Source organism: Hylaeus volcanicus, chromosome 1 (assembly GCF_026283585.1).
Source record: "Hylaeus volcanicus isolate JK05 chromosome 1, UHH_iyHylVolc1.0_haploid, whole genome shotgun sequence".
NCBI lineage: Eukaryota > Metazoa > Arthropoda > Insecta > Hymenoptera > Colletidae > Hylaeus > Hylaeus volcanicus.
The window spans coordinates 26,879,640-26,905,389 of NC_071976.1; the positions used below are offsets into that span (position 1 = coordinate 26,879,640).

The 25,750-nt window shown below is 41.4% G+C and overlaps 3 protein-coding genes across 4 annotated transcripts in view; 1 reads left to right on the forward strand and 2 right to left on the reverse strand.

The window, feature by feature from the left end:
• LOC128883500 (heterogeneous nuclear ribonucleoprotein L) overlaps positions 1-13,126 on the reverse strand; it is a 208,864-nt gene extending 195,738 nt beyond the window's left edge. The window contains exon 1 of one of the 2 annotated variants that reach the window (XM_054135935.1): positions 12,543-13,126. In XM_054135935.1, coding sequence (XP_053991910.1) covers positions 12,543-12,605 — 63 coding nt within the window. In that variant the 5' untranslated portion in view covers positions 12,606-13,126. The remainder of the gene's footprint in view (positions 1-12,542) is intronic. The other variant, XM_054135927.1, reaches the window with a different exon arrangement.
• A 523-nt stretch (positions 13,127-13,649) lies between these two features.
• On the reverse strand, positions 13,650-15,913 carry LOC128872612 (methyltransferase-like protein 25B). Its single transcript, XM_054115478.1, has 8 exons — positions 15,779-15,913; positions 15,519-15,628; positions 15,181-15,442; positions 14,973-15,121; positions 14,608-14,910; positions 14,385-14,538; positions 14,211-14,314; positions 13,650-14,135 (listed from the first exon to the last, which is right to left on the reverse strand). Exons 1-8 carry the CDS (start codon positions 15,899-15,901, stop codon positions 13,859-13,861), a joined length of 1,482 nt encoding a protein of 493 aa, XP_053971453.1. The 5' UTR covers positions 15,902-15,913; the 3' UTR covers positions 13,650-13,858.
• A 5,086-nt stretch (positions 15,914-20,999) lies between these two features.
• Positions 21,000-25,746, forward strand: LOC128885039 (inner centromere protein A-like). Its single transcript, XM_054138784.1, has 2 exons — positions 21,000-24,061; positions 24,839-25,746. The coding sequence occupies exons 1-2, from the start codon at positions 21,000-21,002 to the stop codon at positions 24,996-24,998; spliced, it is 3,222 nt and encodes a 1,073-aa protein (XP_053994759.1). The 3' UTR covers positions 24,999-25,746.
• Positions 25,747-25,750: the final 4 nt, after the last annotated feature.

Here is a 25,750-nt window from a genome sequence, read left to right on the forward strand (position 1 = left end):
CCCTCGAACTCTTTCGATTCAATTAATCATAATAATGAACGATTCCGTACTCCCGCCCACGACAAACAGTTCTTACCGAGAAATTATTGCCAACGGCTCGAGTTTCCGCGAAGGCGGACGAAATCCTCGAAACGTGGTCGAAATCTGTAATTATGAGATTCGTCGAGTAAATACGATTATGACCGACGATGAAACTAGATAGTCCTCGTTCGCGATGCAGTGACCTGGAACGGGTCACCTGAGATTTTGATCATATATGAATTTAGGCTAATGGTGTGCTGGAGATTGAATAAAATTATATAGGAGAGTTGATTCTTGAACGATTTAAAGGTGGAGCAGGACAGTCTTTAAATGTAAGAGAAAATTTACGATCTTCTTTTGCAATAATTCGTGACTCAAAAGACTATAAACTTATCCTTTGAATAATCCCAATCAATTTGAACTACGAGGCATCTCGTAGTTAACAGTGAATGGGTTAGAGAACACCTCGCGTGTCTTAGGCAGAACCTGCTCTATTGCACCGACCATCGAGCCACCCTTCAAATTATTTCATATACGCTACATTTCTCAGCAATTAATTACGCTAGGTGCTCGGGCTATCCATAAATCGATTGTTCGAAGTTAGACCACGTTTCGGGGAATCCGCGCCGATGAGGGACGGGCGAAAACTTGAGGATTCCGAACGGGAAGGCAAGTTTTCGTCCGTGAAGGGAACTTCTCCTCCGGCGATTGATATTCTTCCTCTCTGTCGCGACGGGACCGACAAATTCTCCCCCCGGAGCAAATAATCACGCGTCTCAGTACCGCGGACAGTCCAATAAATTTCCCAGGGACTGTCTTACTTTAACTCGAACATCCTACTCAACGTATTTGCTGCTACTCCACGGAAATCACGAATGAATGATGCCCCGTGCGTCGTTCTGTTCGCAATTTCATCCGTATCCGTGACAAATCTATCCGATACGTTTCCTTCGATACGGAACGAAAAGAGGGAGAGAGAGAGAGAGAGAGAGAGAGAGAGAGAGAGAAATATCGCCATACCGTGCTTTTCGTAAGGCACACGAGAAACCAAGTGCAACAAGAGAGGGATACTTTTTCGACGAATCGACGCCGACGGTTCCTAGATCCGGACTGCGAAATATATGGTCAAAGTAGTCTTTTCCCGTTACACGAAATAAATTCTGCCGAATGGAGGAGCACGGCGCTGATGTGCGCACGGAGCAGTGTTTACGGCGGGCTTTAAGACAGGATCCACGACTTACAACTGTTGACTGTATCGAGTACGAAATATGTAGCTGGTGTGGACGAAAAATTAACTCTGGTGGAATTGAGATAGGTTTTTAACCGACTTCGAAAAGGAGGAGGTTACTCAATTCGACATGTATGTTTTTTTTTCTTCTAATAGGTACTGGATTAAAGGGGGCGGAAGAAAATGTGGGCTACGAGATAGAAGTGATGGAATTCTAAAGCATTTAATGAAGGCGAGAGGTTACTATGAATTTCTGGGAGTAATCAAACGTTTTGATTAACACTAAATCTACCGACGTTCATTTGTAACTACATATTTCTATCGTGAGTCTAACTAGTTTTAAAAACACATATTTCAATTAAATGCAAAAATATTTCACGTGAAAATAAATCGAATAACGCATGAAACGATTGTAGATAATTCATACGTAGCATATAAGGTCGTGATAGGTTTAGTATTAAGGGTTTTATGCGGACTTCTGAGCAACAGTATATTGAACACGTCGGAAAGTGAACAGTAATATGTCTGCAACTGGATAAACTATAAACAATGAAATTAGAATGATTATACACTGTGAATAATATACAAACCAGTTACAATTTCATTATTTACAAAATGAAAAAATAAGAGGTCTTTCTTGGTACGCATGAAACTAAACTGTGATAAGTGTAGGAGCACAGATATAGTATTTTATAATATATTTTCAAAATATAATTAACTGAAACGATTACTCATAGAAACTATGTTTCTCAACCAATATCTATACAGACTGCTCTTTCTAAATTTACAATTTACATTTCGTTTCAGACAACGAAAACTCTCACTAATAAATTTATTACGCCAAGACAAACCATCTTCATGTCGACCTAACGGCAGGAAAAAGAACATCACCTTTCATTCATGAAAACCTAGCGCACGCTAGGTTCTTAAACCCGTTCTTCGTTACGTTACCGCTCGTAAAACGAAGCCTGCATCCGCGTACCGCGGTTCTTTCTTTTTTATTTTCTGTTCCAGATTTGCCTGCCGACGGATTGACACACAATTAAGAGTCACCTAACGTGCCCTGTCAAAAGCTCCTCTACGATACTTTATGGCATGCCTAGATGCATGTTCAACAATATCGTTGTTTGACAGCTTCACCCTTCAAAGAAATTCCACGCTAACGAGAACAAGCCTTTATTTCGGTACGGTTATTTCGAGACGCAACTGCGGAAATAACGGAGCGAACAGAGAGGATGCGGGGAAAAGTACGCACTTCCTTTCCGAAAATAACGTTTCGACGAAAATGTGATTTTCTCTATCGACCTCGACAATCGGTCGCGATCGATTTGTAATCAGTAAAATATATTTGAACGAACGGGAAAACTCTTCTCGCTTCGACGTTCGCGGTGCTCCATAAATTTCGTGGTTGCGAAACGGGTACTATGAGATGCGAATTTTCGCGGAACGTTTTTTTCTCCGCGAGGGAAATTTCTAATAATGCGAGCGATCGAAACCGCGTTCTGAATAATTAAAATCTTATTTAACAGAACGCTTTCCATTCAGAAGGAGCCCTATCGAATGGAAATGTGACTCGTAAATTAAAACGGTTTTTTGGTAGGAATAATTAATACACTTTCCAATCCAAAGCTTCAGCTAAGAATAGGTCTTTTTAACAGACTTCGAAAAGGAGGAGGTTACTCAATTCGCCAAGTATATTTTTTTTTTCAAATTCAAAAAATAAAATTTGTATCGTGGAATAAGATAAATTAAAGGAACCACTGAAGTATAAGTCTCGGTTAGACTAAAAACGTTTCAATTTTCGCTTTGAATAAACGAATAATATTTTATGGAATAAATATAGTTAAGATGGATATTATCCACAATAAAAAGAACGATTGTAAGTCACTTTTGGTGTTACGCGGTCATTATTAGAGAGTGTTTCGACACATGTTCTGCAAAGAGGTATGAAAAATGATCCTGAAAATGAGTAATATTCGCGATGCGAGAGAAATCCGTCTTTACGCTCATGAATTGCGTTTCCATGATAATAATGCTATTAATCATTAGTTTATGTCAGTGCTCCACACCTCCTCCCCCGCAACAAGTATGACGTTGGATACTGGCGTGTGCCGTGACAAGATCGTCGGTGTGCTGCGAAAACAATTTTTTCGTAGATTAATGAGAAAATTTTCAAAACATTTTCCATCGCTTGGACGTATTGCAAAAAATACTTTTTTGCTATTTGCTTCGACAATCTTGGACCAGGAATTGCGGGTATGCAGCTATTTCTAACACGAAGGAAGTACTTTCAAGAAAACAATCGCAAAAGGTTTCCACTAAGCCTTGAACTTTAGTCAGGTCTTGAAGATGAAAATTTATTTCTAATTTTGATATAATACAAATTACTATACAACTCCCTTATAATATTAACACTTTACCAACCAGTAACGATTGGAAAAAGGCTATTAATAGGCTACCCTATAGGCTCTTCCCTAACTCCTAATGTAGAAGTTTAAAAAGCATTGACTTACGCGATATCCTAATAGTCCTATCCTATAAAAATCCTAACAGTGAAATAATTGTTTCCAATAAACCCGATTACTTAATCTAAATTCCATCCAGTATTTCCAGATCTGCAATATTGCTAATTAAATTGCTAACTTGATAAATTTCAATGTCTTTGTATTTAATTGTCGACCCCATTATTTTCGATACTTGTCATATTTTCCAACAAAGCATATTTCACAATGAGGGCTTACGCACGAGTCAGAAACGTTGAGCCAGGTAAATTATGGCTCAATGGTCCCCGATGCTCCGGCTACCAGAAAATACGATTTATCGAGTGGAATTTCGATCGCTCGATAGAAAAGTACGATATTAAATTCCTTTCTCGCGATGCGTAATCATACGAAGATGTAATGATGAAAACTGTAATGGAACGCGAACAATGGCCTTTCAGTGCCCGTCATCGCGTTCCGGAGGACGGTTTATTTTCCTGTCGGAGCAATAATCATGATTGACGAAACAATGATATTATGATCGATGACAATTTATCGTGTATTCAATGCTCTTATCCGTCGGTGCAGGTGCTATTCCATTATATAGGATCGAAAGTGCGGTTTTTCCATTCGGAGGCATGCCATGTGGCTACGGGCTTATAACAAATGCAATAACCCAATTCGAAAGCATTCTCCAACATAATGCTGGGGAAAATTGTTACGAATATTCCTCTCCAATTTCATCCCTCTTTTTCTATTATACATCCCACATCCACGCGCATTCTCCCCTTCCGCTCGAATTAATTAATCTTGTCACTTCCTTCATAGAATATTAACGAACTAATTAAAGGATAAAAATGCTGCAGCCTCAAACTAGATACTATTCATTTACCTCGGAATCTAAAATTTCACTAAATTAACGTACAAACGAACTTTTTTAATAAGACACTAAAAAGTTTCATAATTTTTTTATCAAATATTAATAAACCTGAAACTCTATAATCCTTAAACTGAAACTCTTCAAAGTATTAAATAGGAATCCCTAAAAAAACTCGAAACCTATAACTAAAAACAGGCCAATCAATATCTATATCTATACTAAATTATTTACTCGATTACGACTATTTACGACGATTATCTATACTAAACTAAACCAAATTATTTATACTAAAGATTCCGATCGAATGATACGTGCAACGCACATGTTCAAGAGATTGTTCGGTTACAAAATTCCGGTCAAAATGAACCATCGGGAATTTATGATTCACCATGAAAGAGCCATCGTTTCAACCGCCTCTGGTTAAACACTCAAGCGATACTCGGCCGTTACAGTCGGCAGCAGCCCATAAACCGAGCGAGAGTGTCGCTCGAGTAGACGTTCATGAATTTCATGCTCTCGTGCGATTTTCAAGTATCCGCCCGTCGGACAGCGTATCGATCTTTTTAGAACAAGTGCACGCCAGCACAGGTGACGGAGTTACTTTGAGAAGCATTCCAGTTAGGAGGCACGTGCGCGCGTTACGTCGCAAGGATACCGAGGTAAAGATATTTCGGTCGGTATGACACACCGGTAGAGATCCAAACGGACAGTGTCGCCGAGTTTGAGAGACGGCTTGACTTTGAGTTGGCAAAGTTCGAACGAGCTTGGTACGCGTGACCGTTGGAAGCAAGAGACCTTCATCCTCGTTCTGGTCTCCAAACCGTGCGAACAGACGAATTCCGATCGCTCCTGAGCGTGGACCGTGATCAACGACGGAATTTTGATACAAAACTGACGTGGTACACTGGACACCTTAGCGTCGGATAAATTAGTCGAGATTCTAGGCAGAAGTTGCAGATTATAGCTTGATCAAAGCGGTAGAAAATTAATTTCGGGCTGAGTTTAACCCGATCAAAGAAACGCGAAGCTGTTAAACAACAATAATCAAATTTGGTAGTGATTATCTCTTAATCCCTTTAATCCTTTCAATCCTTCACTCCAATAGTGTTAATTGTAGCAGATAATCAGTTGCAAGAGTAGAGTACTTAGTTTTCCTGACTTTCTCTTCAAGAGTATGAGACCTTTTCAAAGATCAATTTAAAATAAATCGAAAAATCCTTTACCATTTTGCAATATGAAGCTTCGTTACTTAGATATGAGCAAAAGTTGACTGGTTCGACCCATTTCGCGCGCTCCATTTTTGTCCCAGTCAGCTGATCGCGCACGCACCTGAGAAACACGTGATCATGCATTCACACAGGTAATAACTTTCACTGTTCCAATCTCGATTACGAAGCCTTGGATTACAAAGTGGAGCTGGACTTTTCGGTTCACATTGGCATGAAGAATTATTACCGTTAAATACGCTTCATTCCCCATAAAAACTCACGGAATTATACCTGATCGACGCGAAATAACACTTTATTAAGAAGCCAGGTAAACAGTACAATCAGTTTTATTAAATATACGAAAAATCTTTCCAAATAAAAGTTGACAAGTAAATAATTACATAAAGAAAACAAAACGAATATTTTTCTGAATAATAATCCCTGTACCAACTACCTGCGTTTTTAATTTAGTTTTTCAACTCGCGTGCTTCAATTCCAATTCCATTTTCAAGCGACATTTCACAGATTGGTGTTGTCATCGACCAATAGTACCGCTGTTATCGCTATGATTGATACACCCACAGCACCATAACAGAAGAAACATATGAATGACCGAGATTAATGGAAAGATATGTTACGGATTACGAGTGATGAGATTAATGACGAATCCCATTACACGTCCAACGGGGACGAATAACGAGATAAATGATGTATCTCGCGGCAGATCGAGATAGCAATCCTTAAACTGCACCGTGGAGTTTCGACTAACGATAATAACGAAACTTTGACCATAAATGTCTAAAAAGAGTATCGAGTCTCTATCCCTACGATACTATATTTTCGTACACAGGTCGGCAAAATCAACCGGTATATAAAGTTTCAACGGAATCGGTGACCCGAAGGTCTTGCGCTCTCCTTGCCAGCCAAATAGAAATTAATTTCTCTTATTCTTCATTATATTTCTTTAAATCTTGTATCGTCTTGAATGTTTCGTCTCAATAACTGCGAATGGATTCCCTCTGAAAGGTCTTCACCGACGATACTATATTTTTTTCGAAATTGAATAAATGGTGGAGTCATGCAAGCGTCGATGCAACTGCAACCAAGAAATCCACCGGCATCCGTATGCATTATGCAATACAGTGCAAAGGACGCCCGGCAGTAAAGCCTTTGCTGCAAAGGTGGACGCATTGCCATTCGAGCTGCGTGGATGTATTCCTGATAGTCGTAACTCAATTAACATTAATGACGAGTCAACAGGCTACCGTTTTTTCGTCGATCTCTACGGGGAGGAAATTAAAGCGCGACACGACCGAACAAGAAATCTTTACTGCTCGTAGCGTATATGAAAACCATTTCTCGTTAACCATCCGATGCGACTTTTATGCGTTCGTTTCGCCGCAAAACGTAGCGTACACTCCAGCTTGGACACGTTCAGATGCATATTTTAATGCTGACCTATAGAGTCGACTATAGTAACTATTATTTCGGATGTCATGCAGTAAGTACAAGTTACTGCGCCCTGCTGACCTTGTAGGAATCGATTTCTTATAAATGGAGCAGATTGAAATGGCGAGTGATAAGAGTCGCGAGGTATGATTTTCATACGATGATTCAGAGATTTGAAATAAAAATGGAGTAGTGGTCCCTAATACCTATTCAAATTACTGTATTGTGATATATCTTTGAAAGGTCAATTTTACGCCGACGAACTATTGAATTGTAATTAAAGTATAGTTATTTGCTGGAGAGGTACACTAGGTATAACATTACAGGAGTACTAATAGCATATATTTAGTAGTCGGTAATGTTATATCTAGTGTACTTCTCTAATAGCGGCCTACTGTAGTGCTACAACTAGTATACCTCTCAAATAACATATTGCTATAATTATACAGGGTGTCCCAGCCAAAGTGATACAGAGCTCTAACTCCAAAACTATCGGCCGAATGCAAAATTTCAAATATGAAAATTGCATGGTAAAATGGGGCTCATGTTTCAGCGCGAAGGAATTTTTGTTAAAGAATCCCAAACGAGACCCACCGTATCGATTTCAAGAACCGCATGGTGCCTTACTGCATCAATGGGACCGCCCGGGGCCGAACCGAGTTTTCTCTTTGAAAATTAGCAAACTTTGAAGCGTTATAGCTTGAAAACTAATAAAAATCGGATAAATACATTAAAGCTTAATGAATTCGTCTTGAAAAGTACTATCGCATGGTATAAAAAAATATATAGTTCCATTTGAAGAACGAGACTTGACCATCGTATCACGTTAAATAACAAAGTTAACAAAAATTCCTTCTCGCTGAAACATGAGCCCCATTTTATCATGCAATTTCCATATCTGAAATTTTGCATTCGGCCGATAGTTTTGGAGTTAGAGCTCCGTATCACTTAGGCTGGGACAGTCTGTATGTCTCTCAGATACCCACCCCCCTGCCTCCAGGCCATCCTTATTTCTTTTGCCCGTAGTTTCGCCCGAGTAGCCCCGCCCACCGGTGTAATATGATCCGAACCGATTGTTACGCTTCTGTCGAGTGTTTTTTTTTTCTCGGATCTCTCTCTCTCTTTCCACTATCTGTCCTTTCCTACGTTCGACGCTCGACACGTGTCAAGTGTAAACACATAAAAACCTCGAGTGCAATGTTTGGGTCTCCGATTTTGCATACCTCCTTCAGTCGCTGCTGTATCTTCTAATGTTTTGCCAACAAACTTCGAGTGTAGAAAAGGACCGCGAATGAAGAAGAGGACGGACCGACATGCGAAAATGGCGACCAACACCGGGATTATTTCGGTGAGACAATATGTTGGTAGTAAATATGTTGCGAATTACGTCGTGTTTGGTCTCATTTTAATCAGAAAAATGTCAGGAATATGATGGTAACAGTTTTACGGCAAAAACGGTAATAATAAAAAAAGTTTGATCGTTGCATTAGCATTGTCTCGTCGAGATATCCGATCCCGGATCATGTTACTGGCTATCTATCGTAAAGAAACTTGTGCATTTACGGAGACTGTTGAATTATATACATATATGTATATTGTTGGCTGCTACAGTAATGTGATACAACAGTATTGTAATTTGTCACATTGTAGTAGGATACAGCAGTATAATATAATGTAGTTATTTATTATATTATTATAAAATGAATTCTGCAATGGTAATATGTTACTAGGGTAGCACAGTATGCATACAAGTGCAATCCCCTGTTCTTGTATACCAATACTGTAATAACCTGATACAACATTTCACGACGCAGTAGTAATAATAATAGTACTTTCAACTAGTAAATATGATGTGTCTCCATCAAGTAAACGTAAGCGAACCGACATAAACCGTGTTTACCAGGCAAAGGTAAAAAAAATCTCCTGAATGGACAGTAATATACCGTTGCGGGCTTGACATTCATAAATGAAAACGGAAGAAAAAAAGCAGTTCGATGTCCGGATTGAAGTACACAGAACGAGCATCCCGCAAAACCATGATTGGCATACATGCATATGTAACACACAGCGCCTACTATTACATCATCCGTGGCATGTGTTTCTCAGCAGCATGCAGTGTTAGCAAACCGTGGAACGAAGGTCGGGAAGTAGTTGACGTGACAATGACCTTCCACGGCTTTGCCGTGTTTAACTTTTACCGTGCAATAATTTCGCGGATCGTTCCGTATGATAGTGTCACCGTACACGCGACGATAACGAATGGTCAAATAATCAATAGAAACAAATGGCTAATCGAGATAACGAAACGTTGCCAATGATGCTTAATTTATGGTATCGAATTCTCGAGCAATGCCAAGAATAGTGATAATGGTACTAATAATAGAAAAGTTGCGTTGCGAAAGTTTCTTTTCCCTCTGGTCATATTAGAAAGAACTGCGTATAGATTGTAAATATGATGGATTGTAGTAGATTATAATATCGCACGTGTAATGTCGATATGTGATTGCGTTGGTGTGTTTCAATGCTACTTATTGACAATATATTTACCGCGTTCTGATTCCTCCACGAGTTCGAACTGTAATGTGACTCATAAGATTGATAGTATATGCGCATCGATTAGTAACTAATCATGATTGTCACGCTACCGTACGTTATACAGCTACTTAAAAGATATCTCGTAAAAAAATACTCCATTCAAAACAACATACATATATTGCATCGAAATGAGATACAATTACAAAGAAATAATTTTTTTAATATGATACACATCGCGTAACAAGCATTTAAGTAGGGTTTATAATAAAAAGAAAGAAAAAAAAAACTTGAATAAATGTTTGTTATAGAGGTGTAATTGCCAGAATGCGAGGAACAATTTTATTTGTTATACTTTTCTGTTGTAGGTAGACTGTTGGTGTTTTTAGAAAATTCATATTTTTACTTAAATGAAAAGTTTGTCCACATTCTCGTAGATTTCTACCATTTCTTTTTCTACTATTTCACTAAAAACCATAGCAATCCAAGGAAATAATTTTCATTCAGATTCGTTCAAATAAAGTAGCCACATTGGATCGATTTCTTTTAAAGCAAAATTGTTGAATATAGCTATGATTTTCAAGCTTCCAAGGTGGCTTCCCCTCATAAATCGTGAAATTTTATTTCACAGATACGGTTCTAAAACGAAGCTTGGAAGAAACGCGTTTATCGTGTGTTCTGAAAAGTGTGAAAAATAAAATTGCTCCGAAAAAATTTAAACATTGTAACAACATCGACAAGTGAAATGACTTGTTCGTACCTTCGAAACCCTCGCAGGATACATTCGGTTAATACAACTTTAACGGAATGGCTAGGGATCGATTTCAGCGCGAAAACGATGCCCCAAATGAACGGTTCGATAAGAGCATCAGAGCCGGCGGTCGAAGAGTCTCAAAACTATATCGCGTACGAACACGGTGCTACGATTATCTGGTCTGTTTCCCTCGGTAACTCGTGGGTCAGGGTCAGAGACAGGCAAAATTTTTATCGAAATACAAATCTCGAGTAACGCACAAAGGATAAACGTTTTACTTGTTATCGATGGTATATAAATAAAACTTTGGAGCATAGATACTATATCTCATTTTGGGCAATCAATAAATCTGAAGATAGATGTTCAATTGATTCAAGATCGTAAATAAATTGGCACAGTGTGATATTTGCATTAAACAATTGATCAAAAGTCGATTTTTAAAACTTGTGTCCTGATACAACAATTTTGGAGCAATTGAGAAGTGCGATTCGTATTTCAGTTCGTTTCATTTACGAAACATCTAAAGCTGATAGTTCCAGAAGCAAAGTGAAGGGTTCTGAAAAACGATTAGAGTCGTAGTAATTTACGCAAATTTTGGAGTGCTTCTGATTCGAGTTCGAGTACTGAGTAATGGTTCCTAATGAGCCAAGTATGTACTTCACACTTGGAGTCGTAACATTTTTAGTATAGCAAAAAATTCGTTACATGTTTCAAAATTATTCATTGATTAATTGCAGTTATTGATTTTAATATTCTTTTTAGTTCTTATTATCCACTTCCGCTAAATGTTTACTATTTTTTCAAACTACTACCAAAAGCAATTAAAAAAATAAAATCATTTTATACTTTCAGCTATCTACAGACTTTTCATGACGAATCAAGGTGACGTCAACAATTTTCTACAAAACACGTGTTCACATTTTATACAAATTCACCTTATACCCAATCATTTATCTAACACGTAAGATTATTTTCTTAAAAGTGTCCGAGTCTATACAACAACTCTGTAAATAAATAGATTATCCCAAAAATAGATAATTAATCTCATTATGCGTCGACAAATAAACGTCAAACCCCACGATCAACAATTACCTAACATTTCACACGTAACCTTACCCTATACCCAATACATGACAGTTACTGTTATTCACTAAAATGTCCAAATCTATGTAACAACCGCGTAAATGAACGGGTATCCCAAATCAAATCACAAAAACTATCATTTGCCAACTATTTCACGCGAACGTCCCACTGTGCGTCGCGAGTAAATCGCATACACGTTGTTCGTGTACGTCATCAATTATTCGCCAACAATTTCGCCTGTCTCTGGCCACGGCAGACGAAACTGCCCCCCGAAACGAGATAATCGCAGGACGTCGAGGATCGCGACAACGCCTCGTCTCGCGCTGATAACGCGATGGAAATTATCGACCCCGGTTCACCGACAGAGGTTTGTTTTGAACGTGCATCCTCGCGCACAGCCGTCGCCAATAACGACGATGGGAACGGACCCTTCTCAACAAACGACGGTGGCGACGGCGTCGTCGACTCCAAATCGTCGATGAAAACCGACGGTGGCACACGTTACGGGGTATAACAGGTTGCCGTCTGCCGAAACACGAGCCACGTATCGTAAGCCTAGCGTTTCTTGTTATACGCGACACGACACGACACCGCCGACACGAGACAATCTCCTTCGAGAGCGCGCGCATCGCCCATTGTTTCGACGCGGTGGCGGTGATACGGGTAAAAGCGACCGGATAAATGGCGACTTTCCCCCCTCCGTCACACACACACGGGTTGTAAATCTGTCTCGCGCGACACACGCCGAAACGCACGCGTTCAACGTACCGTTCGCATAACCAGCGAGTAGAAGAAAAAAGAAAAACAACACACCGAACGGAGCAGAAACTGGCCGAACGCCCAGCGTTTCAGCCGGATACCGAAAAAACACGTCCTACACCGGGAATCAACGTGCAGAACTACTCACCCTGTGGCCGGATTCCTCGAGTCGCTGCCTTTTCGAGTGTGGTCCGTCTCCGTTGAACGCCATCCTGGGGCTCGGGCACCGGGCAAAAATTACTTTTTTTAAAGCGTGGACACTCGGTATACCGCGCGGCTGCTCTACCGTGTCGACGATCTCGTGCGCGGGTGGCGGGGGAGGGGGGGAGGAAGGAGAAAATAATCGGTAGGACACGACGCGAACGCGACGACAACAGACAAACGCGCGAGAGCGGCTTAAGGGAAACTGGATCTCGGTGTTGCTGGAGAGGAACGTCTCTGCCTCTAGCGAAGTAGCCGGCCACTACAGCGCTATCTGTCGACGCCGCGGCTCCAATACGGGACGAATCCTTAGGGCGGAATCGCGCGCACGCGCCTGCAACTATTCGATTTGTGCTCCGATTGGCCTGTTGCCCATTCTCTCGTGCGATACGTCTGAACGCGAACTATGCTTCTTACAGCGAGACGAACTTCTGTTAATCGTACCACGTGACCCAAGACAGAATTTCATTGGTCAGCCGTCTGTCCAGGAGTGTACGCAGTATTGTTACGTTTCCCGTTTCTTCCGCGTATGCGTGGCTCTTCAAATACAAATTCAGCGACGTACTATATCTAGATCGTGAAATATTTATTTAGCGATCTTAATCCTTTTTAATTCTTGTCGATATTATAATCATCGGATAAGCTATCGGAACATGTTTATAATAAATCTGCTACTGTGTCTACAAAATGCGTTAATAAACAGGAATTTATTTGTTTGAACAAATATCGTTTGTATTTACCGCCATTAGTACGTCATTTCAAATTTTATAGATGTCGCGACTGTCTAAATTCGATGCATAAGAAATTCCTTTTTTTCAATATGCAATTGCGTTTATACGCATGTAATGGCATATTACTTATTACTATTACACGTTTTTTATCAAATAAAAAGATTCACGTGAATAGTAACTTATATAATTTCTATTGAATCCGAGCTACAGGGCACAGCGCATCGCTGTTTCGGTCCTAACGCGAATCACGTGACTTCACCTACCGATTCATTCTTTTAAAATTGTGGTTTTGGAACTTTTGGAAGTGCGTTTGAAAGGGAAAGGGAAGTAAAATGCAGTATTGTTGATACTGTAATTGATGATAATTGTAATTAAGTAGTATTGTCCAAATAGAGGCACATTATAATTTGGATTAACTTTAATTCGTGGACGCGGGAATTACCATAGTCGAAATGTCCTTTGTGGTGACTATTCGGTTAACGTTTATAGACGATTGTAATTTATCGGAATGTAGTTTGGAATTGTAAACCGGTTAATTACTTTTCTTAGATATTAGCATTAAATTTCGAGGCGATAGTCTGCTATCAAATACCGGTTTTAGAGTTGGTGATAAATTTTGCTCGGATAGAAACAAAAATCTATCGAGCAAGACGATTGTTTCGACTAATGGCGCCAACATCATTCGCAAAGATCCGAATATTATAACCTGTTGCCACCGATTCAAATAGCTTTTAATTTCACGATTGTGAATATCGGAATCTTCTGGTTGAATATGTGTGTCAAAATTCGATGTTGCGGTAACGCAATACCTAAAAAATGAGGTGTAATTCATATATTGATTAATCAAACATTTATATATAATAGTACAACGTAAATCACTCAACTGTTGAAATGTCATTCCTTTTGCTACTTTGACATTTCTTAATTGACTATGCTTTTTATTTTTCTTTACTAAGATAGTTTCTAGAGCTGCTCTATAAGTATGCACCTAAAAATAAATCAGTTAACAACATATTTACATACAGTGCATTCATAGATTCAATTTTCTATTACTCAACTATTAAATCTTCATAATTTCCAGTCTTTAGTTTGTCACAGTATTTTTCAATGGCATGGCATGCCACTTCTAAGGATGTATAACTTAACATATGATTTTTACATAATAACAGGTACTTGCTAAGTGGATAACCCTTTAATCCGCTTATCTCTGATCTAGAAATCATTCCTGTTATATAAAGCAATAAAGTTAGTACAGTTGGGGTTTATAAAAGTTGTACAAACTTCAAGGTTAATTTCATATAACAACATCCAACAATACAAATAAATTTGGCTTCGCTCCTAGATGCATAAAGCTGTAACAGTAATGGAGCTAAGTCTCCGCAAGGATGAAGTCCTACAAGACCAAATTTAGTTTCTGTCTTGTTTAAATTAAAACTGTTCTGAAACAAATCTTGTAAATGACTAATTAGCTCTGATTCATCCAAGTTTGATGATTCCAATTTTGCTGACAAATGTTGTGGAATCTTCTCGCAAAAGTCAGGAATATACTTTTTTACAGACATCAATAATTCCTGATCCCACTTGCTGCAATAAACACAAAGCTATATATTAATTCTAATATTAATTCTATATGACAGCAACTTTACCTAGCTTGTTGCAACAATGTACAATCTTGTTCGATACAGGTAACACATAATCCGTATCTAAATGCTAGGATACGAGCTAAATGACCCATTCCAGCTCCAATATCAACAATACATTTAGAATTTGCTTCATAAGCACAGTCAGCGCATACCTATAAATAATTACGATGTAACAAAGTATAAGTATGTGCATTAGCAGAAAATACATTACTTGAGCTATTTCTTGTATCTCATATCGCTTTTTTTTTTTTATATGCTTAGAAAATAAATTATTGAATTTATCATCGTGGGAATACAAGTCGTCAAATGTATCTTTTCTATCTCTTTCGAACTTTGTATCATCCTTCTCAATATCTGCACTTTTGCTAGATTCGCAAGATACAATGCTTGCTGGGTCCCCATGGTTTCTATTAATTTGTAAAACGTTGGTCACTTGACGAAGTGCGAGTAACGACAAAGGCCACACGCGTGTGCTGCAACATATAATTAAAAAAAATTATTCATCAGTACGCGAAACCTACATTTAAATAGTATAGTACTCGTACTCACCACAAGATGTCTCCTGCCAACCAGTTACCAAACTCTCGTGGAGGTGTATCTTGCAATGTACACTTCCAACTTTCCGGTAATTTCTCCCATAATTTTTCTTCGAAAAAGTCCTACGACAAACAGAACAAGCTCTCTAATTTATCCATATCACTACCAAAAGAAAGATAACAGCACAAATGGTACATTTAAGTTACACACCATCTGCAGATGGAACGAATAAACCAAAAACGTAGTTGCAAAATATATTTTGTGTTACGTACCACAACGTAAGAATCTAACAGCCAACCGTATATATCTAAAATGCTTAATATTTGGTCAATCGTCACACGAATCTTTATACAGACTTTACATCTGCACCGAGTGTCTTCAGGTGCGGCCATCATTGCTACGAAATGGCCGCGAGAATTTGATTGATCCGTCCACGTGGTTTCAATTGTGTTATAAAGTTGTATATGGCGTTTATTACCCGTACGCTAGATTTGCATATAATCATTGTATGCACGAAATGCTTTCTCTAGTGCATTTAGATTTGGCTTACGCCGTACTCGTTATACACGGTGTGTACTATTAAATGTATGTATGTAGAAGTACCTACTATAAATACACAACGTATTATACAGGGTATCCCAAAAGTCGGGGAGGAGCCGGAAATGGGGGGTAGCTGACGATTCTGAACAACAATTTCCTTTGCAAAAATGTCGGATGGGGCTTCGTTAAGGAGATATTAAGAGAAAACCCCGACCAATCAGAGGGCGCGTAGACCGCTCGAGCGGCCGCGGTAGCGAAGGCTACGCGCTAGGCGGCCGCGTCAAGGTCCTTCGATGCACATCGAGTCACTTGTTCGCGTACAAGCGCGGCCGCCAGCGCGTAGCGTTCGCTACCGCGGCCGCTCGAACGGTCTACGCGCGCTCTGATTGGTCGGGGTTTTCGCTTAATATCTCCTTAACGAAGCCCCATCCGACATTTTTGCAAAGGAAATTGTTGTTCAGAATCGTCTCAGCTACTCCCCATTTCCGGCTCCTCCCCGACTTTTGGGACACCCTGTATACTTGACATTTTCTGGAAGACATGGAAGTGGATACGGCGATGTCGATGTGTGTTACGTGTTTATTTAACGTGTTATTCGATCTTACGAAAGTTGGTCAAGACTATAGGAGAAAGCTTTTTCCTGTTCATTATTAATATCTGTTTATCAACGCAATGTTTTTTCCCTTTCTTATACGACATGCTTTTATGGATTATACGGGTTATACGGGTATTTTATTGAACTTGATAAAGCATGCAGACTTACATGGCTTTGTTATGAGACGAATAGAAACAAACAAAGTGCTGCGGAGGCACTCAATATCCACATTGGTTTGGTTTGCACGCAATTTGATAAGTTATCACTTACACCAAGCATTTCATACGAATCAAGTGTATATGAAACGTGTAAATTACTTCTCAAACGTTTTCATACAATCGTTCCTCAAGACTATGGTTGATTTCAAAATCTACTCTCTACGACAGAAATAGAAAGTGCAGCGAGCATAACGCCGGTTAAAGATACTTTTTGTTTAACAACGCATATGCTATCTAATTATATAACGCGGTTATGTACGTGTCAATATAATAAAGTCCGAGTTTCCTTAAAGGAAAGTCAATGCTGAGACTAAACTTGTCGACAGCTAGATGCAGAACGTCGCTTTTTGGATATGTAACATTTTAATTTCCATCATAAAATCTCACAAAGGCTGAAGAACAAAGGAAACAATCGATTCCATCCAAAGACATTTTATCGCAAACCGTCTGAAATTCTAATCACGGCAGGGTTGTGCGAAATGGAAACCTGCCGTTTGGACGGAAAAAATTTAGTTGAATTAAAATCGTCTGCGCTTATTTATTAATTAAAAAGATCGCGCGCTATTCTTGCCGCGTCCCACTTTACGGCACTTTCACTCTTCAACAGTTACGTTATTGCTCATGAGCGCACTGCTCTCGAAGAACTATATACCTACAAACTGTACGCCCGTGGAAGGAGAACCGTATCATCTGCCGCTCCACGTCTCTGACTTTCATGAGAACTGGGCGACTGAAATTCGTGCAATACGCTCTTAAGTGTTGTTTCACAAACTGCTGTTGCAATTATTGCTAAACGCTGTAATAAAACTGTCTTTTTACACCTTCTTCACGCGCCCATCCTTGGTGCTCGCTAAGGGAGTCATTAACTCTGAATCATCGCGTTTACGAACAGTTAGGGAATTTTATTAAACGAAAAATTACAAAGCCTGCAGGAACGATGGAAGATTCGACCGCAAAGTTTTTAACCCGGAAGTGGTGAATTGTCTTTTTTCTGGGAAACCAATCTCCTCGTTTTTATCATCGCAGACGTCGTATAATTCGGACCCACTGACCACCCGGACAGATTCCTTGCCCGTGGTGTTCGAATCCCTCGGCGGTTATTTGGTCCTCTTACGCCAACGTAAGTGAAAGTTTCCAAGTAGGACGAGCGACGTTAAATCCCGACAGTGCGCAGGTAAACGCCAAATACCCATCTTCATTGGTCACTATGGTCCATCGAATTTCATAAATGTCAATGCACTTCACGCTTCTAATTTCCAAACCGCGTATCGAACTTTCGAATGGGAGGTGAAAACCTTTGTCGCGATTTCATCAAATAAGTAAAGTTCACAAATGAATCCTTGGAAAGGATGACTATATGGATTTCTTGGATCAAACCTATCCGTCTGCGTGATAGATCGATTCAGAATACGCGTTACGCAAGCACGAGAACTTCAGATCGCGAGAGCTTTTGCAATCAAGGGTTTTACCAGGTCATCCTCATATAACTGGTATTCTAGAATTCTGCCTTTCACAGCGACCGAACGCAATTTACGGAAAACGAGTGCACGCGATCTCTTTAGGTCGGTCGAGCTTGCTGGAGAATATCTGGCCAGTTTCGTCACGATGAAGAAAAAAACCTGACGCGAACATTCGTCGAGAGACTAGAGTTGCAGAGAACGATCAAAAGTGCGATTAAGTAGACGCTCATTGGTTATTAAATGTGATGAATTATTAATGTTCGGCGCTGATAGAATCGTAGATCCAAGGAGATAGGAGTAAGCTATCGCGCCCGAGAAAACTGTAGCAATGTAGTCCGTGGATAAACGAGTAAAGTTATGCTTGAGAGCTAAAATTATGGAAAGTAAAATAAAAGGGAACTGTTGAACATATATTGAATACCATTAATTGAATACCAAAAGACGACGCCGAAGAACGGTGAAAAAGTCATCGCACTCTTCGAGGACGTAAACCTGTTGCGCTTTGGAATGAAAGGAGGAATGTAATATGTGGAACAAACATTTTAAAATATGTTTTTTAAATTGTCTTCGAAGAGAGACGAGGCGAAACGTGAGGTCATCTTTGCAATTTATCTTTGAGCTGGGTAATTACTTCTTTCACCCTAATTTTAATTCTAAGAATTATTTCCGTGATGATGGAAGTTTTGTGTATTGAAGAAGAATGGTTTTGCAAGAAATAAAATTGTTTAATATTCTTTTAATTGCAACTATCAGTGGCACTCTATTTATAATGTCGCAGATATCAATTACTGTCATTTATTATTCCAAGAGTCACGTTGCAGTCACGTGAACTCGATGAAATCGAACATTTACAAAGTGAAATAAGTGAACGTTGAGGTTTTTTGCGCGGACTAGAGAAAAAAAAGCTCAACAGGGAAGTGGTTAATTATCATTCCGTAGAAAGTAGAATCGCTCGAACACTGTATCAAAATAATACCAATCAAAGTTACAGGTGTTGACCGATGAACTACCAAAGCGATTGTAAGGATTTCCTTATCGGCGTGGAAGAAAGGTCATTATACAGACGCAGGAGGAAACGATTCGTTCGCAAGAAATCATTCGCTCGGAACCGCTGTGAGGCTTCAGCGAAAGTAATGATAAGTGCATGCGCGAGCGAACGAACTCCCCGTCGTTGCTATGTTTGAAGCGATAGTCTTTCACCGAATAATTCGGTGTGCACCGTGCCAGACGCGGACACGGCCTTCTCCTAGAGGGAAGGTAGGTAGGTTTCGGTTTCGATAGGCCTTGGAGGTCACCAAGGAGGAGAAGCGAGGCTCGGATAATATAATCATCTTCCTTTCCTTTCGATCGGGAGTCGGATTTAAAGAAAGTCCGCAACGACTCTGCCCCCGTTTCCCTTTTCCCCCTCGCGTGTCTCTCTTCGTGCACGAACATTTTTTCTTTTTTCGTCTCGAACGACCGGCGTCTCTGTATGTCCTGCACGCTACTGCTTTAACGTCGCTTCACACTAGCCGCGAAGTGTACGTAGCCACCAGCCAGAGAAAGGTGCCCCACCGTGTCCGATATTAGAGAGGAGCTTCTTGAAGAGTCCAGTGGTGGTGGGATCAGGTAGGGAGAAACGGGCCTCTGGGCCCAATGTGTCCTCAGTTCCCATTCGAAGCTCCATTCAATATCGTTCAGTACATCCCCGGTCCTCTGGATATCATGCTGCCTATCGCGAGTTAGCCACCCTCGATCAACCGTACACGTGAAGTCGGTGTAGTGTGACTTTTACGACACGTAGAAAAAGGGCCCGTCAATCCGGACACGTCATGCGCTTCCTACAACTGGTAATTATAATTCAAACGAAGCTTGGTCTATTGTTTCGAAGTCCTCCTACCCGGTGAAACTCACGGCCGTGTCGCGTTAACAGAATAGATAGTTCGTTTAAGAGAACGTGCACGCTTATACTTTCATCGTAATAAGCGCGTCTCGTCTCATAGTTACGGGAAACGTTCGACGCAGTTCTATCATTTGTAATCAGTCAGCGTATCGCCGTCGGCTACTTAGCAAGGGAAAGTATGTATATCGAATTAGCGACGCGTTTATGTATGTTTAACAAATCGTTTGTAACATATCATCTTCTTCGTACCGTTTCACGTACTTCGGAAAGTTCGCAAATCTACTTCCATCCGTTTATGGATCTGATACGATTAACGGAGTCCGTACTTGCTATTTGAAAATCAAACGATTTAATATTGCCACCGCGTAAACAAGCTTCGGTGGGAACGCGTTCGTCCGAGTCCAGTTTTCTTTTTCTTCAAAGAATATTAAGGAGCCCCCGCTTTAGGAGAGTCACCGAATTCTCGAGGTGAAACGCGCACGTCGTTGAATCTAAAACCTAAATTTTCTCTCCTCCTCTTTCTCCATAGCGAACAGCGAGCGACTAAGAATTTCTGTTCTATTCGCGCAATTTACACGCGTGAACGCGCCGTGTGTACTTCCGATGCGTACTGTAACTCGACCCCGCCATATTGGGAACACGATCGCGGCTGGGAATCGCTTATCAGGGTAGCAGTAACTGTCCATTCGGCGACACTAGAATACCAATCGATTCGGCCACTTAAGGTCTTGCAGGATGTTTCTTCTCGTTATTAATCGGGTCACTCGGTTAACCACACGTCGTCGATCTTTCTACTAAATGCCTGTTACGCTCGATACGCGAAAGCCTGTTGATTTGTTACCGTTTCGAAGCCCCGATACAGTTTCGACGTTTCAGATCGTCGTAGCGGCGACCCTCGTCGTCGTAACCGTTGCCAAAGATGAGTCCACGAAAAGTCGCGATAAGAGACAACAGGTTGCGTTTTATCCAAGAAGAGGAGGCAGACCGCCACCTTACGCGGTTCAGATGGAACCCATAGTTCAGTATTCCCAGAGGGATCCGCTCTACAACCCTCTGGCTAACTCCAAGAGCGACGATTTCTACGAAGAGGGTCCCTTGAATTACTATCCCACCGAACCGGAGCCGATCATCGAAATTATCATCAAGGAATCCAACGAATCCCTACCGACGCCGGTGCCACCCCCTCCACCACCGACGCCGAGGCCCACCAAGGAACCCATCCAAGTATTTTACGTGAAGTACGAGAAGAAAAAGGGCTACGGGTCGGACAAACCGCGCGTTATTTACGATCCCCCCGTACCCGCGCTCACACCTGTCGAAGAACACGAAGAGATCAAGCCGGATAAGACGGCGTCTTACCCAGAAGAACCTGTTCACACGGCGACACCGGCACCGACGGAACCTTCTACGACTTTGAGAGCGATCATTCGACCCGATAGTGAAGTGTACCACTCCGGATCTAGCGGTATTCGCGTTACTTTTGGCACAGACCAGGTACCACCAAACAACCACAACAAGCGTAGCGACGCGGAGACACCGTCCACTCAACACTCCAAGCCGGCTACCTCTGCTCCAGGTTCACCTAAAAGGCAACACGGTCCGTACCAACCGATTCAGCCTGTGCTTCAAAGAGTGCCGCCTGCGTTTCCCCAGCAGAGGATCGCAAACTCGTTTCTGCAGCAGCAGCAGCAGCCTCTCCATCAGCCGCCCCAGCAACAGCCGCCGCTAAATTACTTGCAACAACAGCCGTCGTTTCCATCTCTGCCGCCACAGGTGAGAAACCCGTTGCCGAGGCCCCAACGGTTGCCCATAACGATTCAAGGCTTACCGGAAGTGCAGCAACGCGCGCCGTTCAACAGCTTCGGGCCGCCTCATCGCGTCAGTATCACTCACCCGCAGCAACCAGGATTTCCCCCGACCCTCTCCGTTTCCCATCAAAGTGTCCACATACAGAACCAACAATTACCGATCAATCAACCCGGTCACTTCAACGGGGATCAGCAGCAACCACTGCCTATAAACAAGCAGCAGGAGTTGGAGAAGCAGAGATACCACGAGCAACGCCGTCAGCAAGAGTTGCTGAAGCACCGCGAGCATCAAAGGCAGCACGAGCAACAGAGGCTCCAGGAGCATCAGAGGTTCTTGGAACAGCAGCGACAGACGGATCAGCAGAGGCAGGTCGATCAACATAGGCAGATAGAGCAACAGAGATTGCTGGAACAATCGCGGCAACACGAGCAACAGAGGCAACAAGATAATCAAAGACTGCAAGAGCACCAGAGGTTACAAGAGCAACAGAGATTGCACGAGCAACAAAGGTTGCAAGACCAGCAGAGATTCCAGGAAGAACGCAAGAGAAAGCAAGAACACGAACAGAAATTCTTGCAAGAGCAGCAGTATCGTTCGCAGTTGAAGTACAATCAACCGTCATCGATACAAGGCATACCTCAAATACCGATTCAGTCTCCGATTCAAAAACCCGAGGGGGAAATTTTCAAAGCTGTGCCAAAATTGGAGCAGCACTATGCGATTAGAGAAAATCCACTTCATCCTGGTCCTTTCCCGCCTAACACCCAAATTCAACCGACAGGATTCGCGGAACCCTCGCAAAACCAATACATTTCCTCCCAACCCCCCAGTCCATCGCCAGAAAATCAACCTCTCATCCGAAATCCATCGAATCAATTCGTAAACGATCAGCAGCAGCACCTGAACACGAAACAGCAAATCTTCCAAAATCAACAGCAAGGTTTCTTCTCGCAAACTCTGCAAACATCTCAACAGCAGCAGCAGCAGCAGCAGCAGCAACAACAACAACAACATCAACAACAACCACGATTCCCACCGTCTTCTCAGCGATCATCCATCTGGGGACGCCCGTTCTTTGGAAACAGCCCGAGTTCTTCGCACAAGATTTACGCCACTCCCGTCACTAATACCGAAGATTTCAACGCGATATCCACAATCAGGCCCTTCATATCGAGCACAACAACAACTACCACGACGACAACTACCACAACCACCGAAGCGCCAACGACAACGACGACACTGTCTCCGAAGAGCGAAGCGAAGATCAAGGAGAACATCGCCAACCTGCCCGACGAAGTTCCCGACGATATCAGGGAGCAGCTGTTGAGTTCCGGTATTTTGGGCAACGCCGATATACAGATACTGGATTACGACAAGGTCGGCGACATACCGATCGAGAAACTTCCGCCCGAGGCGCTGGCGAATTTCTACGGCGCCGGAGGCGGTTCCGCGGTGGCTGCCAGCGAACCGGTACCGTCGATCGTCAAGAGACCCAAAACGGAAGACAGCGCTTCTTCTGCGACCTCCTCTTCTTCCACTTCCTTAGCCGTTTTGGCGAAGAAGGCGGCTGCCGGGAGCTCGACTAAGTTCGAGCAGGCCACTTTGCGTCCGGGAGGCGTGGAGATGAAAGTAGTACGCTTCGATCCGAATACGGAGCAAGGCCAGGCGCTGGCCGATCAGCACATACGCGATGATGCTACCAGACTTCAGCCTGTAAACGTGGGAGCGAGGGACGAGGCTCAATACAATCGTTATTTGCCGCTCAAAGTCAGCGGTGCTTCCTTCCCTATCCCAGACGTGCCTCAGCTAGACGGTCGAAAGATCTCCAGCGTGGTAGTGTTGGCACCCGTCGACTATAACTTTCATGAGGAGAAGGAGATAGAGTCGAGGCAGGGCAGACGGGTGAGCGATGTCCAGGCAGTCAAGTTTCTCGCCGGTAACACTCTCAAGCAATTGGTGAAAAAGCCATCCACGGAGAACTACAAGAAGTGGTTGGACCAGGAGAGCCGTACAGAGCCGCAGAAGCAGTCGGTGGTACTTCTGGTAACCATGTAAGTGGTAGACGCTAGCGATCGGTGCCATAACTAATCACTCGCTTACCTACTCGTTTACCTTCGTTAACTCGTTCTTTTGGCTTAAATAGTACGTGCAATTATTTACTAACGAGCCCATATTCTCTATCACCGGCGTTATACCCTGAACGATTTAATCCGCTTCCGCATGCGTCTTTTCGCAATTAATGATTGAGAACAGGCTTCACTTTCCTCGACGTTAACCTCCTCTGAATATTTTTTCCTTGGGTAAACGAGATGTTCTTCTCGTGTCTCGAGTTATTCAGGGTTCGTGTAATTGGACTTACAATATTAGATTATTTATGGCGACGGCCTGCTACTCAAGACTGCTTGATGATTTCTGCGATCAAGTCGACTGATATTGCGTAAAATCGATTCCTCGCGTGTCAAACTAATGATTAACACATCCAGTATGATGCAGGAGCATATTAATCTAATATTACTTTTACTTGTAATTTATTTCACTTATTCTACACTAATTGGTACCAAAATGATCATACTCTTCTATCAAACATTTACCTTATCTAAATTGTCTGTAATTTGAGAATCAAGTTCCTACCCGCCACATTACAATAATCCCAAACTATTTGAACTATTGGTTACATCGATATAGTGATCGATTTTGAGTATCGGACATCTATTATTATTTTAACAAATTAATAATTTAAAAAAGAAACAAAACTATTTTAAAGTCTGTTACATTGCAATGCGCCTTAGGCCTAAAACGGTTGAAAGAACGTCCCGTTGGTGTTACAGGCCAAACGATGCGGACCAAGGTGAGAAAGAAATCTTCATGTACGACGTGGTCTCACGATCTGTGAGTAAATTATCCGGCGATTTGTCTACCGCCTTCGTGGATGCTGCCGAAAGTAATTCCGACAGTAACTTCGACGAATCGAGTTTCCCATCGCACTAAGCTGTACGAACGCTACGGCATAACATAGCAAGAAGTTACTTAATAAAGAAAAAACAAACCACACCTGTTTAGCGTGCCAAGCCTGGATATGACACAAAACGTTGTCATTTCCCATGTTATCTAACGATTACAACGAACGCGGAACAAGGTTTAAGAGAGGTAAAGGACATAAAACTATAAGTACCCTTGTAGATATTTTAATTATGTATTATTATGTATATACTGATTTTCTATTTTTTTTTTTTTTATACAAAATAAACGCAATCCTTTTGTACGTCCGAACTGTTCACTTTGTTACTCTGTGAAAGAGTCCTGAAATGCCCTGAGTCTAAAAATGAAAAAAAAAAGAACGTGTTACAAATTCTCTATGCTCGGATGTGTATACCTGTGTATTAATTATCTTCCCCTCCCATGTAAATACCTTCAGGTTTGTTACTCACACGTTTAATTAAACAGGAAAAGATTTAATGGAAGTGTAATTTAAATAATTTGACTCATGGTCTAAAGCCGCAGGATGTCGACCTCTACCCCATTGCAAACATTATAAGAAACCTACACGGATACAAAACGGAAGTTTTTAATTTGGCCACCCATTTAAATAAACTTAACGCTGCTTCGGATCGGTGTACCTAAAATTACGAAGTTCCTATAACTCAATTCAATGTTTGATGACAACTTTAATTGAATTGAGGAAGTTCAATTTACAACCAATTTACATGTATCGTCGTTAATAAACTGGATACAATTAGTTC